This window comes from Denticeps clupeoides, chromosome 15 (genome assembly GCF_900700375.1).
Source record: "Denticeps clupeoides chromosome 15, fDenClu1.1, whole genome shotgun sequence".
Taxonomy (NCBI): Eukaryota; Metazoa; Chordata; class Actinopteri; order Clupeiformes; family Denticipitidae; genus Denticeps; species Denticeps clupeoides.
Window position 1 is genome coordinate 20001 of NC_041721.1, and position 11880 is coordinate 31880.

At 47.7% G+C, this 11880-nt stretch overlaps 3 protein-coding genes across 4 annotated transcripts in view; all 3 read left to right on the forward strand.

Annotated features, from left to right (window-relative positions):
* LOC114764465 (peroxisome proliferator-activated receptor alpha-like) overlaps positions 1-2305 on the forward strand; it is a 6615-nt gene extending 4310 nt beyond the window's left edge. Inside the window, exons 4-7 of the mRNA XM_028954136.1 lie at positions 581-719; positions 1000-1199; positions 1353-1803; positions 2061-2305. Coding sequence (XP_028809969.1) covers positions 581-719; positions 1000-1199; positions 1353-1803; positions 2061-2305 — 1035 coding nt within the window. The remainder of the gene's footprint in view (positions 1-580; positions 720-999; positions 1200-1352; positions 1804-2060) is intronic.
* A 633-nt stretch (positions 2306-2938) lies between these two features.
* cdpf1 (cysteine rich DPF motif domain containing 1) lies at positions 2939-4384 on the forward strand. The gene is made up of 3 exons (XM_028954080.1): positions 2939-3061; positions 3461-3572; positions 4247-4384. Exons 1-3 carry the CDS (start codon positions 2958-2960, stop codon positions 4349-4351), a joined length of 321 nt encoding a protein of 106 aa, XP_028809913.1. The 5' UTR covers positions 2939-2957; the 3' UTR covers positions 4352-4384.
* A 787-nt stretch (positions 4385-5171) lies between these two features.
* cdkn1ba (cyclin dependent kinase inhibitor 1Ba) lies at positions 5172-6836 on the forward strand. 2 transcript variants are annotated; one of them, XM_028954078.1, is made up of 2 exons: positions 5172-5594; positions 5679-6836. In XM_028954078.1, the coding sequence occupies exons 1-2, from the start codon at positions 5207-5209 to the stop codon at positions 5759-5761; spliced, it is 471 nt and encodes a 156-aa protein (XP_028809911.1). In that variant the 5' UTR covers positions 5172-5206; the 3' UTR covers positions 5762-6836. The 2 variants fall into 2 exon arrangements, with proteins under 2 accessions (XP_028809911.1, XP_028809912.1); XM_028954079.1 differs by having other exon boundaries at positions 5682-6836.
* The last annotated feature ends 5044 nt before the right edge of the window (positions 6837-11880 follow it).

Genomic DNA, 11880 nt, shown 5'->3' on the forward strand with positions numbered 1-11880 from the left:
GAAAAAATATCTGTTCTGACGAGTAGGTTGTGTGATCTGTCAATGCTAAATCACCTGAAAACCCTCCCCAGACAAGTTTTTCACTGATATTTATACATTTTTATTGGAATATTTAATCTTTTGTTCATAGTATTGGTTTGTGCAGTTCGAGGGTTAACTACATGTGATTTGTGACGCCACATTTCCAGTCATTTGTGATTGTTGGTGTGTGTGGGCACAGGAAATTATCACAAGATAACAGAGACTTGCACCATGGAAGAGGAAAATTGACATTTGTTTGTTCGCAGTTTGGCGCACATTTTGGCGTTAATAACTGCTATGCAGGCCGTAAGGAGAGATCCGGATTATTACCGGCGGCTCTGATAAGCGGAGCCTCGCTCTCCCTTGCCGCCGACTTTATAGCCTGCCTCTGATAGCCTATCTGAGATTATATCGCTGTACGATGGTGCATTCATCAGCATAAACAAGATCTTTCAGGTCCATTATATCACACGGTGACGTACATGATTATTTATCATGCATGTGCAGTGGTATTAAAGCGTTATGTAGAAGATGTGTAGATGTCTCCCTCTGCTCGCAGGGCTTCTTCAGGAGGACCGTGCGGCTCAAGTTGGAGTACAACAAGTGTGAGAGGAACTGCAAGGTCCAGAAGAGGAACCGCAACCGATGCCAGTACTGCCGCTTCCGCAAGTGCCTGTCCGTGGGCATGTCCCACAATGGTGAGCATCAGAGGACACAAATGATCCCCAAAAAACAAAGATCGTGCAACATAACGCCACGTGGGAGAGCGAGCAGGTTCACTGTGATGTCAGCAGTTCACCATCTGAACCGGGGGTCAGTGACCCCAGATCGGATCCGCAGGATTTTATTTCAGTTCGTCCTGTACGGGCCGGACTTTAACCTTAATAACTTATCCCGGTGGAACCCTGCGACCTTTAATGCTGCTGCTGTTGTTGTTGGAGGGAGGACGACATGATCCTTTTTTCACATCTGCCGCAGCCATCCGCTTCGGGAGGATGCCCCAGTCCGAGAAGATGAAGCTGAAGGCCGAGATGGAGACCGGGGAGCAGCAGGACGCGGAGCCTCAGCAGGACGACCTGAAGACCCTGATACGGCAGATCCAGGAGGCGTACCTGAAACACTTCCACATGAACAAGGCCAAAGCACGACTCTTTCTCGCCGGAAAGGCCGGCACGCCGGTGCGTCATGTTTTTCTTCTTAGCACCAAGAACATCGAGTGTTTCCAGCCAACAGGGAATAATTACGGGTTAATGATAAATGAATATGTCCTGATACGAAGACACTATTAATAATTGACTAAAGTACATGTCGTAACGTAATGTTTTCCTCAGCCCTTCGTGATCCACGACATGGAGACCCTGCAGGAGGGCGAGCAGATGTTGGCCGCCAGGCGGGAGGAGGCGAGCAGCCTTCAGAGTGGCCAGGCGGAGGCCAGGCTCTTCCACCGCTGCCAGTGCAGCTCCGTGGAGACGGTCACGGAACTCTCGGAATTTGCCAAGTGCGTGCCGGGCTTCCAGGAGCTGGACCTGAACGACCAGGTGACGCTGCTGAAGTACGGCGTCTACGAGGCTCTCTTCACCCTGCTGGCCTCCTGCATGAACAAGGATGGCCTGCTGGTGGTCCGGGGCGGGGCCTTCATCACCCGGGAGTTCTTCAAGAGTCTGCGACGGCCCTTCAGCGACATGATGGAGCCCAAGTTCCACTTTGCCATGAAGTTTAACGCCCTGGAGCTGGACGACGGTGACCTGGCTCTCTTTGTGGCGGCCATCATCTGCTGTGGAGGTACAGCAACCAGAGGCTGTATAGACGCACACAACCAAGCCAAAACTAGGACACACCTGCTTAATGGAGGCCATGATGGGGGCTTTCTCCACCTTCACGACTGCTCTACATCATGAAGTAGTTTCAGTAGATGATTATTATCATGAGTGGCGGAAAAGTCCACAACATGGGAACTCTTTCAGCACCGCATGACACATGCATTAGACATATGCATTTTTGCATAAAAAAAGTATTATTTATTTGACATTTCTTTGTAGATCGGCCAGGGTTGATGAACGTGCACCAGGTCGAACGCATCCAAGACAACATCATCCAGGCTCTACACCTCCACCTGCTGGTCCGCCACCAGGACGACCCGTTCCTCTTCCCCAAGCTCCTTCAGAAGCTGGCCGACCTGCGGCAGCTGGTGGCCGAGCACGCGCTGCTGGTGCAGGACATCAAGAAGATGCAGGATGCGTCCCTGCACCCGCTCCTGCAGGAGATCTACAGGGACCTGTACTGACCGACCTCGCCTGCTCATCTGCACTGAACACACACACACACACACACACGAGTCCATGTTTGTGGCGACTACTGCTTCTTTTTACATATATAAACCTGACAAATTCATTTAAATGGCTGCTAGTTTTTATGAGGGATGAAATTCTTGGCCTGGAGTTATACAAATTGTAATTTAGGAAAAGGGAACTCTCTGGCGAGGAGCTTCATTCCAAGCCACTTTGATTGTAGTGCTGCAAGGACGAACAGCCTAAAGTAAGCTACGCTGTGCACAAATCAATATTGCAAGATTGCATACACAAATAAAGGAAATTCTGTGATGGGGTTTGGAGACTGTAACAAGGATGAACTTTTGCCTTTGGGTCATTCAGAAACTCTTTGTATATAAGGTGAAAGCACTCCAGATAATATTCATGTAACAAAGAGTTATGTTTTTTTATATAAAACCATGAACGGGTCTCTTAATAAAGCTGGGAATTGCTAAATAAACGTTGACTTTGTGCCCTTGTTGCAAGTCTGTCTTGTTTCTGTCTCTCGGTAAACCTGGCTTCCTCTCGGTGGCGCACTAGGCAGCTCACGCAGGGGTTTTGTCCCGCTTGGCCCGCCGTAGTTGCGGTCCTACCCGGAAGTGACGTAACCTTGTCCGGTCGGGTGGGATGGAGGGCGGCGGCGGCGGCGGCGAGTTTTCCTGCCGGCTGTGCGGCCTGTCGACTCCGTTCAGCTACTTCGGCCAGAAGCCGCCGAACACCAGAGCCGTAGTGTGAGTAGCGTGAACTTCCCTGCGTGGACTTTTAGTGAAAAGTGACGTGATTGTGAGACTCTGCAGCACAGCACATGGTGAAACGTGTCCTCTGTATTTAACCATCACCCCTGGTGAGCAATGGGCACCATGACAGGCGCCCGGGCAGACGGGACCTTCATAAAGGGGACCTCAGTGGCACCTTGGCGGGTCGGGATTCGAACCGGGAACCTTCTGCTTACGGGTCCGGGCCGCCTGTCGCGGTGCCCACTGCTCACTATGGGTGATGGTTAAATACAGAGGACACATTTCACTGTGTCACCGTGTACTGTGCTGCAGTGTCTCACATGTGAACAGTAATCACTTTCACTCTCGCTGTCCTCTCTCCCACACATCTGTTCTGTCTTAATGTGACTCCAGGCTCTTGGAGGAGAGTTACGTGATGAAGGACCCCTTCAGCCCGGACAAGGAGAAGTTTCTGGTTTTAGGCTCGAGCTGCAGTCTGTGCGCCAAGTCGGTTTGCGTGGGGACGGTACGTGAGAGATAATATTCTCTTACATTTTTTTCCCAATGAATAGTTGCTTTTAAAATGTGCAGCAACAATTCAGCTGTTACATGGACACCTGTTACGATGGAGGCATTTTGAAGAATCCTGTAGAAGAAACGTATTTCGTATTTGTTGTGTGAACGGAAGGTGACGTATGTTTGAATCTGTTTTTTCTTCTTTTTACCTTCATGGCGGCTTGGTTCACTAACTTCATATTAACATGAGCATCTTGTTGTTTTTGGGGGCAGTGGTAGGTTGTGGAGCAGTGATGAAGGTCCCGTCCCCACACACTGCTCCCTGGCCCGCCTGTCACCGAGAGGGTTGACACATTTCATCGTGTCACCGCGTGCTGCGCTGCAGTATCTCACAATGACAGTAACTTCACTTTCATGAGCGAATAATCATAAATTGTTCAGTAGAAACCTTCAGGACTGAAGGTGGTGGAGAGAAGACGAGATGCTGCCATCACAGCAATAGAGACGCTTTTTATTTATTACATAACCTGACGTGGGTTATTTCCCGCGTCTTCAGTTTTGTCCGGTAATGTAAAATATGCATCCAGACGTTTGACCGGTAGTGTTTATTAATATTATTTAAGGCTCGTATATTGACCATCTTATGCACGTCTGTACTTACCGCTGGATCTGTGTCTTTTTCAGGACTGCAGTCTGTTTTACACCAGGAGGTTCTGTCTGCCGTGTGTGAAGGAACGTCTGGACCAATTTCCGCAGCAGATTCAGGCCGAAGTGGCTAAAAAGAAATGAGTTGCGAATATTGGAATATTCGAGACGTGGTGGACTGAGGACGTCGCTGTTGCTTTGGAGAAGGGTAGGAATCATTTTGGCGAAGTTCTACTTCTGTACGCGCGATGTGCTCCGTCTGGAGCGAGGGGACGTTTTGGCCCCGGACAGTGGAGCCCGGGCTCCGGACGCTCAGTGGAGGGCCGTGGTGATGGAAGCTGGTTGTTGGAGGCGCCATCGTCGTTACGCCGCTAGGTGGCGCTGTAACGACGCCGGATCTGCGTTCGTTTTCCTTGTTCCAAAAAAGCGTGATAAACAACTGTTTCCATTTCACTTTGAAAAGCGTCCCCGTTCAATAAAAAGCCTGCACACAATTCTGGTGGAATTATTTAATTAGCTTCGTATTGTGAATGTGTTCCGATGTGCAAAAAATATATATGTCTTGTAACACCAAATCGAAAAATCTAAATTAAAAAAGTAGATGAAATCTAAAAGTGGATTGATTGTAATCCCGCGTATTCTAGGAAAAAAAAGCAGAAGCGTCTGGTCTCACTTCCGGGTGGAGGCGGGCGTTACGCGGCCAGTGGGGCGGGGCCTGGCCTCCCCGCAGCCAATGAGCTTCGCCCTGCGTTTAAATAGCCCGTGCTGTCAATCTATTTTTCTCACTTTCCTCTCCACCGCCATATTGTCCGTCCGGAGGACCGTGTCGTTCTTCTCTTCGCGTTTTGCCCGGAGGCGCCAGAGTGGATCTTTTTCTTTTTTATATCGAGATAAATGGATATTTAGACGCCGGACATTTTCCCCGCTTTTGATTTGTGCCATGCGCCCGTTCCGCGTTCCGATCGACTGGTGCGTCACCGCGCAGCGCTGAGCTCCGACATGTCCAATGTGCGCCTGTCCAACGGCAGCCCGACGCTGGAGCGGGTGGACGCCCGGCAGGCGGAGCCCGGCAGGCCGCCGGTGTGCAGGAACCTGTTCGGAACCGGCGCCGCGGACCCCGAGCGCTTCCAGCGGGACTGCGCCGAGCAGATGCGCGAACTGGGACGCGCCGCCGCGCAAACCTGGAACTTCGACTTCGCCAAAGACGCGCCGCTGTCGCCCGGGAAGTACGAGTGGAGCCAGGTGGACGGGAGGGACCTGCCCGAGTTCTACACCCGGCGTCCGCACACGAGGCTGACCGCCAGGAGGAAAGGGGACGAGGATGAGGAGGAAGAGGAGGAAGAGGAGGAGGGACGCGGAGCGCGCAGGAAGAGATGCGCCAGTCCAGGTGCGGCGCGCTTTATTCACATCTGCATTATTACACGGTATGAATGGGGTCACCTGACGCCGTCCCAACTCTGCCTTCCCTCAGCAGGAGACGACCGCCGATGCAAGAGAGGCTGTCCCGGTCCGGCGGAGCAGACACCCGGCAAGCCCGGTCCGGGCGGCGAGTAACCCGGCGTGGTTCTTCTCCTCGGGTGTCCCGCAGGCCCTGACCCCCGACCCCCCATACGACGGGATGCAGTGAGACACGCCAGACGGGCCGCATCAGCACTGAACTGAACTTTTTTTTTTTTTACACTAAAATGGACTGATTACGATTGCCTCAAAGCAGATTATGTAGCACGTGCCATCAGATGCTCTTTACTTGTTTTTTTTTTTGTACTACCTATATGTAAATATTCCTGTTTCGTATGTATGTAGCGCACACACACACACACATTTTGAAAATCTTCATTCCAGAGGTCAGTTTGACTTGACCCCAGCAGCAGCACCACCACCACCACCCCGCGTTTTTCTCGTCCAGGAGACGTTCTCCTGTATTCAGGTAATGGATAGATGCGTATTGACATCAGGGTTTATTCATAATTATGAGTTGATGCAGTGTTTAAAAAATATATGAAAAAGAATTGCTGTCTGTTCAGTGGATCGTAATTCAACACCCGGTTTAATTATCAAATGTGCGGTTTTGTGGTCAGAGTGCCAAAGTTTTTTTTTTTTTTTTTTTTCCGTTCCCAGAACGGAGCCTGGCTTTAACTTCTTGTCAGCAGTATTATGAAAAATGACAGAAATCCTAAAATCCTGCTGATCGCGCGCTGCATGCTGCAGTTGGTCCGGGCTCCTTCTTCGGCGCGTACGTATCGTCCTGGCGCCATAATGACACTGCATTCGACGTGCATATTACCACGTTTTAAAAAACACTGAAGAAATTCTACTAACTTATTTATATCAGGCTTCTGTTTATAGCTGTCCGACGTGGCATTTGTCTACTTATTATTTTTTATTTTTTTTAGACTTTGCAAATTTGCAAACTGAGCCGCCTTAATTTTTTTCCCTGTGTAGATCCTGCGTTGTGTAAAAAAGGCGTTTATTAAAAAGTATACATTTGCGTTGTATTGTGTGGGTCAGTGTGCATGCAAACGACCCTGCAAAAAAAAACAGGAAAAACACAATTTTTACGAAACGAGCCATCGTGTAAATCAAACTGAATATTGATTTGTAATAAAGAAAAATCTCCTACTGACTGACACCGGTGGAGCTGGCCTGGATTCCTGTTTTTTAATCAACATTTAAGACGTTTGGGAGGCAAAATGCAGACGATCAGCTGCAGAAAAACTTTATTGTTCTCACCAGAGGATCAGATTTCACGTCATACACAACCTGCAACAATAAAAGGTGCAGAAAGACCAAGAAAGAGAAGAAAAACATAATTTCAGCTCGTCTGTAACCAAGTTTACCTAAAACACACACACACACACACACCTAACTCTCAAACATACACCTCACACATACACCAGTCTCAAACATACACCTCACTCACGCACACACACACCACTCTCAAACATACACCTCACACACAAACACACCCCTAACTCTCAAACATACACCTCACACACACACACACCACTCTCAAACATACACCTCACACACAACAACCACTCTCAAACATACACCTCACACACAAACACACACCACTCTCAAACATACACCTCACACACAAACACACACCACTCTCAAACATACACCTCACACACACACACACACCACTCTCAAACATACACCTCACTCACACACACATACACACACCACTCTCAAACATACACCTCACTCACACACACACACACACACTCACACACACCACTCTCAAACATACACCTCACTCACACACACTCACACACACCACTCTCAAACACACAACACTCTCAAACACACACCACTCAAACATACACCTCACTCACACACACACCCCTAACTCTCAAACATACACCTCACACACACACACACACACACACACACCACTCTCAAACATACACCGCACACACACAACCCACCCCGAACGCGCAAACAGACACCGCACGCACGCACACACACAACCACGCGCAAACAGACACCGCACACACAAACACACCACTCGCAAACAGACAGCACACACACAAACACACCCGAACGCGCAAACAACACGCACACACAAACACACACACCACGCGCAAACAGACACGCACACACAAACACACCCCGAACGCGAAAACAGACACAGCACACACAAACACCCCAACGCGCAAACAGACACCGACACACACACACACACACCACGCGCAAACAGACACCGCACGCACACAACGCACAACACACCACGCGCAAACCACACAAACGCGCAAACACACACACGCAAACATAAACGCACGCACACACACACCACGCGAAACAGACACCGCACAACACACCACACACCACGCGCAAACGAACCACGCACAACAACACAACGCGCAAAACAGACACCTCACACACACACAAACCACGCGCAAACAGGACAACCGCCACGACACACAGCACGCCAAAACAACACCCACACACACACACACACCGAACGCGCAAACAGACACCTCACACACAAACACACCCCACTCAAACACACACCTCACACACACACACACACTCTCAAACATACACCTCACACACAAACACACCCCTAACTCTCAAACACACACCTCACACACACACACACACCACACCACTCTCAAACATACACACCCACACAAACACACCCCTAACTCTCAAACATACACCTCACACACACACACACCACTCTCAAACATACACCTCACACACACACACACCACTCTCAAACATACACCTCACACACACACACACACACCACTCTCAAACATACACCTCACACACAAACACACAGCACTCTCAAACATACACCTCACACACACACACACACCACTCTCAAACATACACCTCACTCACACACACATACACACACCACTCTCAAACATACACCTCAAACACCTCACACACACACACCACTCTCAAACATACACCTCACTCACAACACCACTCTCAAACATACACCTCACACACACACACACTCTTCCTTAATCTGAGCCCAAATGTTTACTATTCTCGCGCCGAAAGCGCCGCGGGAACCAACGCGTTCAAAAAACACGACTCAACAACATGAGCTACTGACGTCGGGCTTGACCAATGAGGACGCGGCACAGAAAAACGGACCACTCGCGGCAGCCAATCAGAGGCGAGCTGCCGCCCTCGGAACAGCGTGTACTTTTCTGCGGAGGTCAGGCCCGGAGCCGCCGCCGCTGGACGGCTGCTGAGCGGCGAGTTATGGCGCTGGGCGCTGATTGGGCGGACACGCCCGTGACGTAGGTCTGTGACTTCCCGAAATATTAATCCACTACTTTCAGATTTCTACCTTTAAAGTTAACGTTATCTGGTAAATTATATGTATATATAAAAAAACATTTGATTGATGGATATCTTATAAATGCACAAACGCGCAACCCTTATTTCAATAAGCAGCTGTTTCCATGAAAGTATTTGGCGTGAAAAATGAATGAATGTAAACGTGGTGTAATTTCTACATGCGTAGACGCAGTAAGGTCCATATTAAGAGCAACCAGTCTCAGGAGAGGTCAGGACCGACTGGGACCTGCATATCTTGCTAGATATTGAATAAAAATCATATGTAATCACTTTAAGAACCATGCAGCACACAGATGTCAGAAGTGTGGATATGCAGCAAGATGGAGAAACTACACTTCTGACATTTGTGTGCTGCATGGTTCTTAAAGTGGTGGCCTAGCGGTTAAGGAAGCGGTCCCGTAATCAGAAGGTTGCCGGTTCGAATCCCGATCTGCCAAGGTGCCACTGAGGTCCCCCTGAGCAAAGCACCGTCCCCACACACTGCTCCCCGGACGCCTGTCATGGTGCCCACTGCTCACTCAGGGTGATGGTTAAATGCAGAGGACAAATTTCACTGTGTGCTGTGTATAGGACTGAAACGATTATTTGAATAACTCGAATGATTCGATTACAAAAAAAATGTTCGAGGCTTCGTTTAATTCGTCACCAAAGTCCATCTATTATCGTTGTTCTACACGGACTGCTTTATCTGACGCGCAGTTCAAAGTTTTAAGGAGGCGCGATTTATTGGTGGAAAATGAAGACACCGGTGCGCGTAAAAGGCATAAAAAGTCTGAAATGTGGGACTATTTTACGCTGCGTGGACAACGTAGTGCGGTGTAAACACTGTAAAACGGACCTGTATTACCATAAAAGAACTTCGTCAAAACTAGAGCACCTTAACCGAACAAATCCTCACGTAAACTGCACTTCTCCAAGCGACTCGGAGCTTCTACAAGGTATCGTACTTTTACGATTGCTAACTAACATGAGCGCTTCTTAGAACGTACATTATTTGTAATTATTTGTGTTAAGAGTCGATAGTGACGAGGCAAGATAAGGCATGAGATCTCCGTCATGTAATTAGTCCCTCCTCATCTCTCTCTCACACACACACACACACACACACACACACTCAAAACACACCTTCCCCATACATTAGGTAGTAATAATAAATGCAACAGATGGACAAATCTACATTCATACATAGAATATAGATTTACTTTTGGCCGAGTTTATAGCATTTGTTGTACATCACAGCGGCGCAGGCTTGCACATGCATTTCACACACATTCACTAAGACAAGCATTCCACCGACCTTCCTCATCTGGATACAACTGGAATCTCAACTGTATTCTTTAAGTTGGATTATTAGTAATACTTGAATTGTTTATATTTTCTTTGGACTATTTTGTACCTTTCTTTGGACTATTTTGTTCTTTAAAAACGTAAAAGTATGAGTTATCCAATTAATTGATGAAAAAATAAATCGTCAGAATACTCGATTCCAAAAATATTTGATAGTTGCAGCGCTAGCTGTGTATCACAAGTAGGGCTGCACGATTTGGGGAAAAAGACATATTGCGATTATTGAGATCGATATGCGATTGCGATATGGTAAAGGACACTTGCTTGTATATCAATGAAAAAAGTCACATACTAAAAGTGAAATGTTTCATTTCAAACTTATAACAACCTAAAATGCCCAGTTCAAAATACAATTTTCTACCAAATTAAATAAATCACAAAAAACTCTTTACATTACTGTCGAACAACTATTTTGATGGTGGGTGGTAGTAGCCTAGTGTGTAAAACACTCGCCTGTGAACCAGAAGACCCGGGTTCAAATCCCACTTACTACCTTTGTGTCCCTGAGCAAGACACTTAACCCTAAGTTGCTCCAGGGGGGGACTGTCCCTGTAAATACTGATTGTAAGTCGCTCTGGATAAGGGCGTCTGATAAATGCTGTAAATGTAAATGTATATTTGGCCATTATAAAATCCCGTATTATAGTTCTTACATTTAACCAAAACGTTGTTTGGAGGCTGACTTGAACACAGGGATGCATAGCTTTGCTAGCTTAGCTAAGGTTAAGATTTGTAAACTGAGGTGAATTTCTTTAGGAAACCTTCAAAGTTTGAGAAAGTTAACTAAACAGCTAAGGACAGTCTAAATAGTTAATGCCTACGCTTAGCCAAAACGTTGTTTGGAGGCTGACTTGAACACAGGAATGCATAGCTTCGCTAGCTTAGCCTAGCTTAGCTAAGGTTAAGACTTAGAAATAAAAACGGGTTTTTATAATGGCCAAATATATTCAAAACAATTGTCCTGCCTTACCTATGAAATGTAATCCCCCGAGATCTGGTTTGGAGCGTACAGCGGTTTGTACAGCCCCAAGCAGCACAAGAGTGAGGCATTTACATTTACATTTACAGCGTTTATCAGACGCCCTTATCCAGAACGACTTACAATCAGAAGTTACAGGGACAATCCCCCTGGAGCAATTTAGGGTTAAGTGCTCAGGGACACAATGGAAGTAAGTGGGATTCAAACCCGGGTCTTCTGGTTCATAGGCGAGTGTGTTACCCACTAGGCTACTACCTATGCACTTCTCTCCATAGACATGTATATGCTTCACGCCACAGCAGAGCCTATCGCAATATAGCGGCGACATTGATGCAGCGTCATGCGGCGTCTAACCATACGTCTCCGAATTGAAAGTCATGTGACCAAACACGTCACATCCGACTGAAGTGAAACTTTGAGAGAATGAGAGAATGGATCGGATATGTCGCCGATCCAATCCATGTACTAATCATTTAAATCACAGCTTTTTGCGTTCATGTACGATTGCGATTAGATTAAT

Excerpts from the sequence above, each read along its gene's own strand:
- cdpf1 (XM_028954080.1), top strand. The coding sequence starts at position 2,958 with ATGGAGGGCGGCGGCGGCGGCGGCGAGTTTTCCTGCCGGCTGTGCGGC. Across the intron at positions 3,062-3,460 it reads CCGAACACCAGAGCCGTAGT|GCTCTTGGAGGAGAGTTACG; the intron begins GTGAGTAGCGTG and ends ATGTGACTCCAG. Across the intron at positions 3,573-4,246 it reads AGTCGGTTTGCGTGGGGACG|GACTGCAGTCTGTTTTACAC; the intron begins GTACGTGAGAGA and ends TGTCTTTTTCAG.
- cdkn1ba (XM_028954078.1), top strand. The coding sequence starts at position 5,207 with ATGTCCAATGTGCGCCTGTCCAACGGCAGCCCGACGCTGGAGCGGGTG. Across the intron at positions 5,595-5,678 it reads GAAGAGATGCGCCAGTCCAG|CAGGAGACGACCGCCGATGC; the intron begins GTGCGGCGCGCT and ends GCCTTCCCTCAG.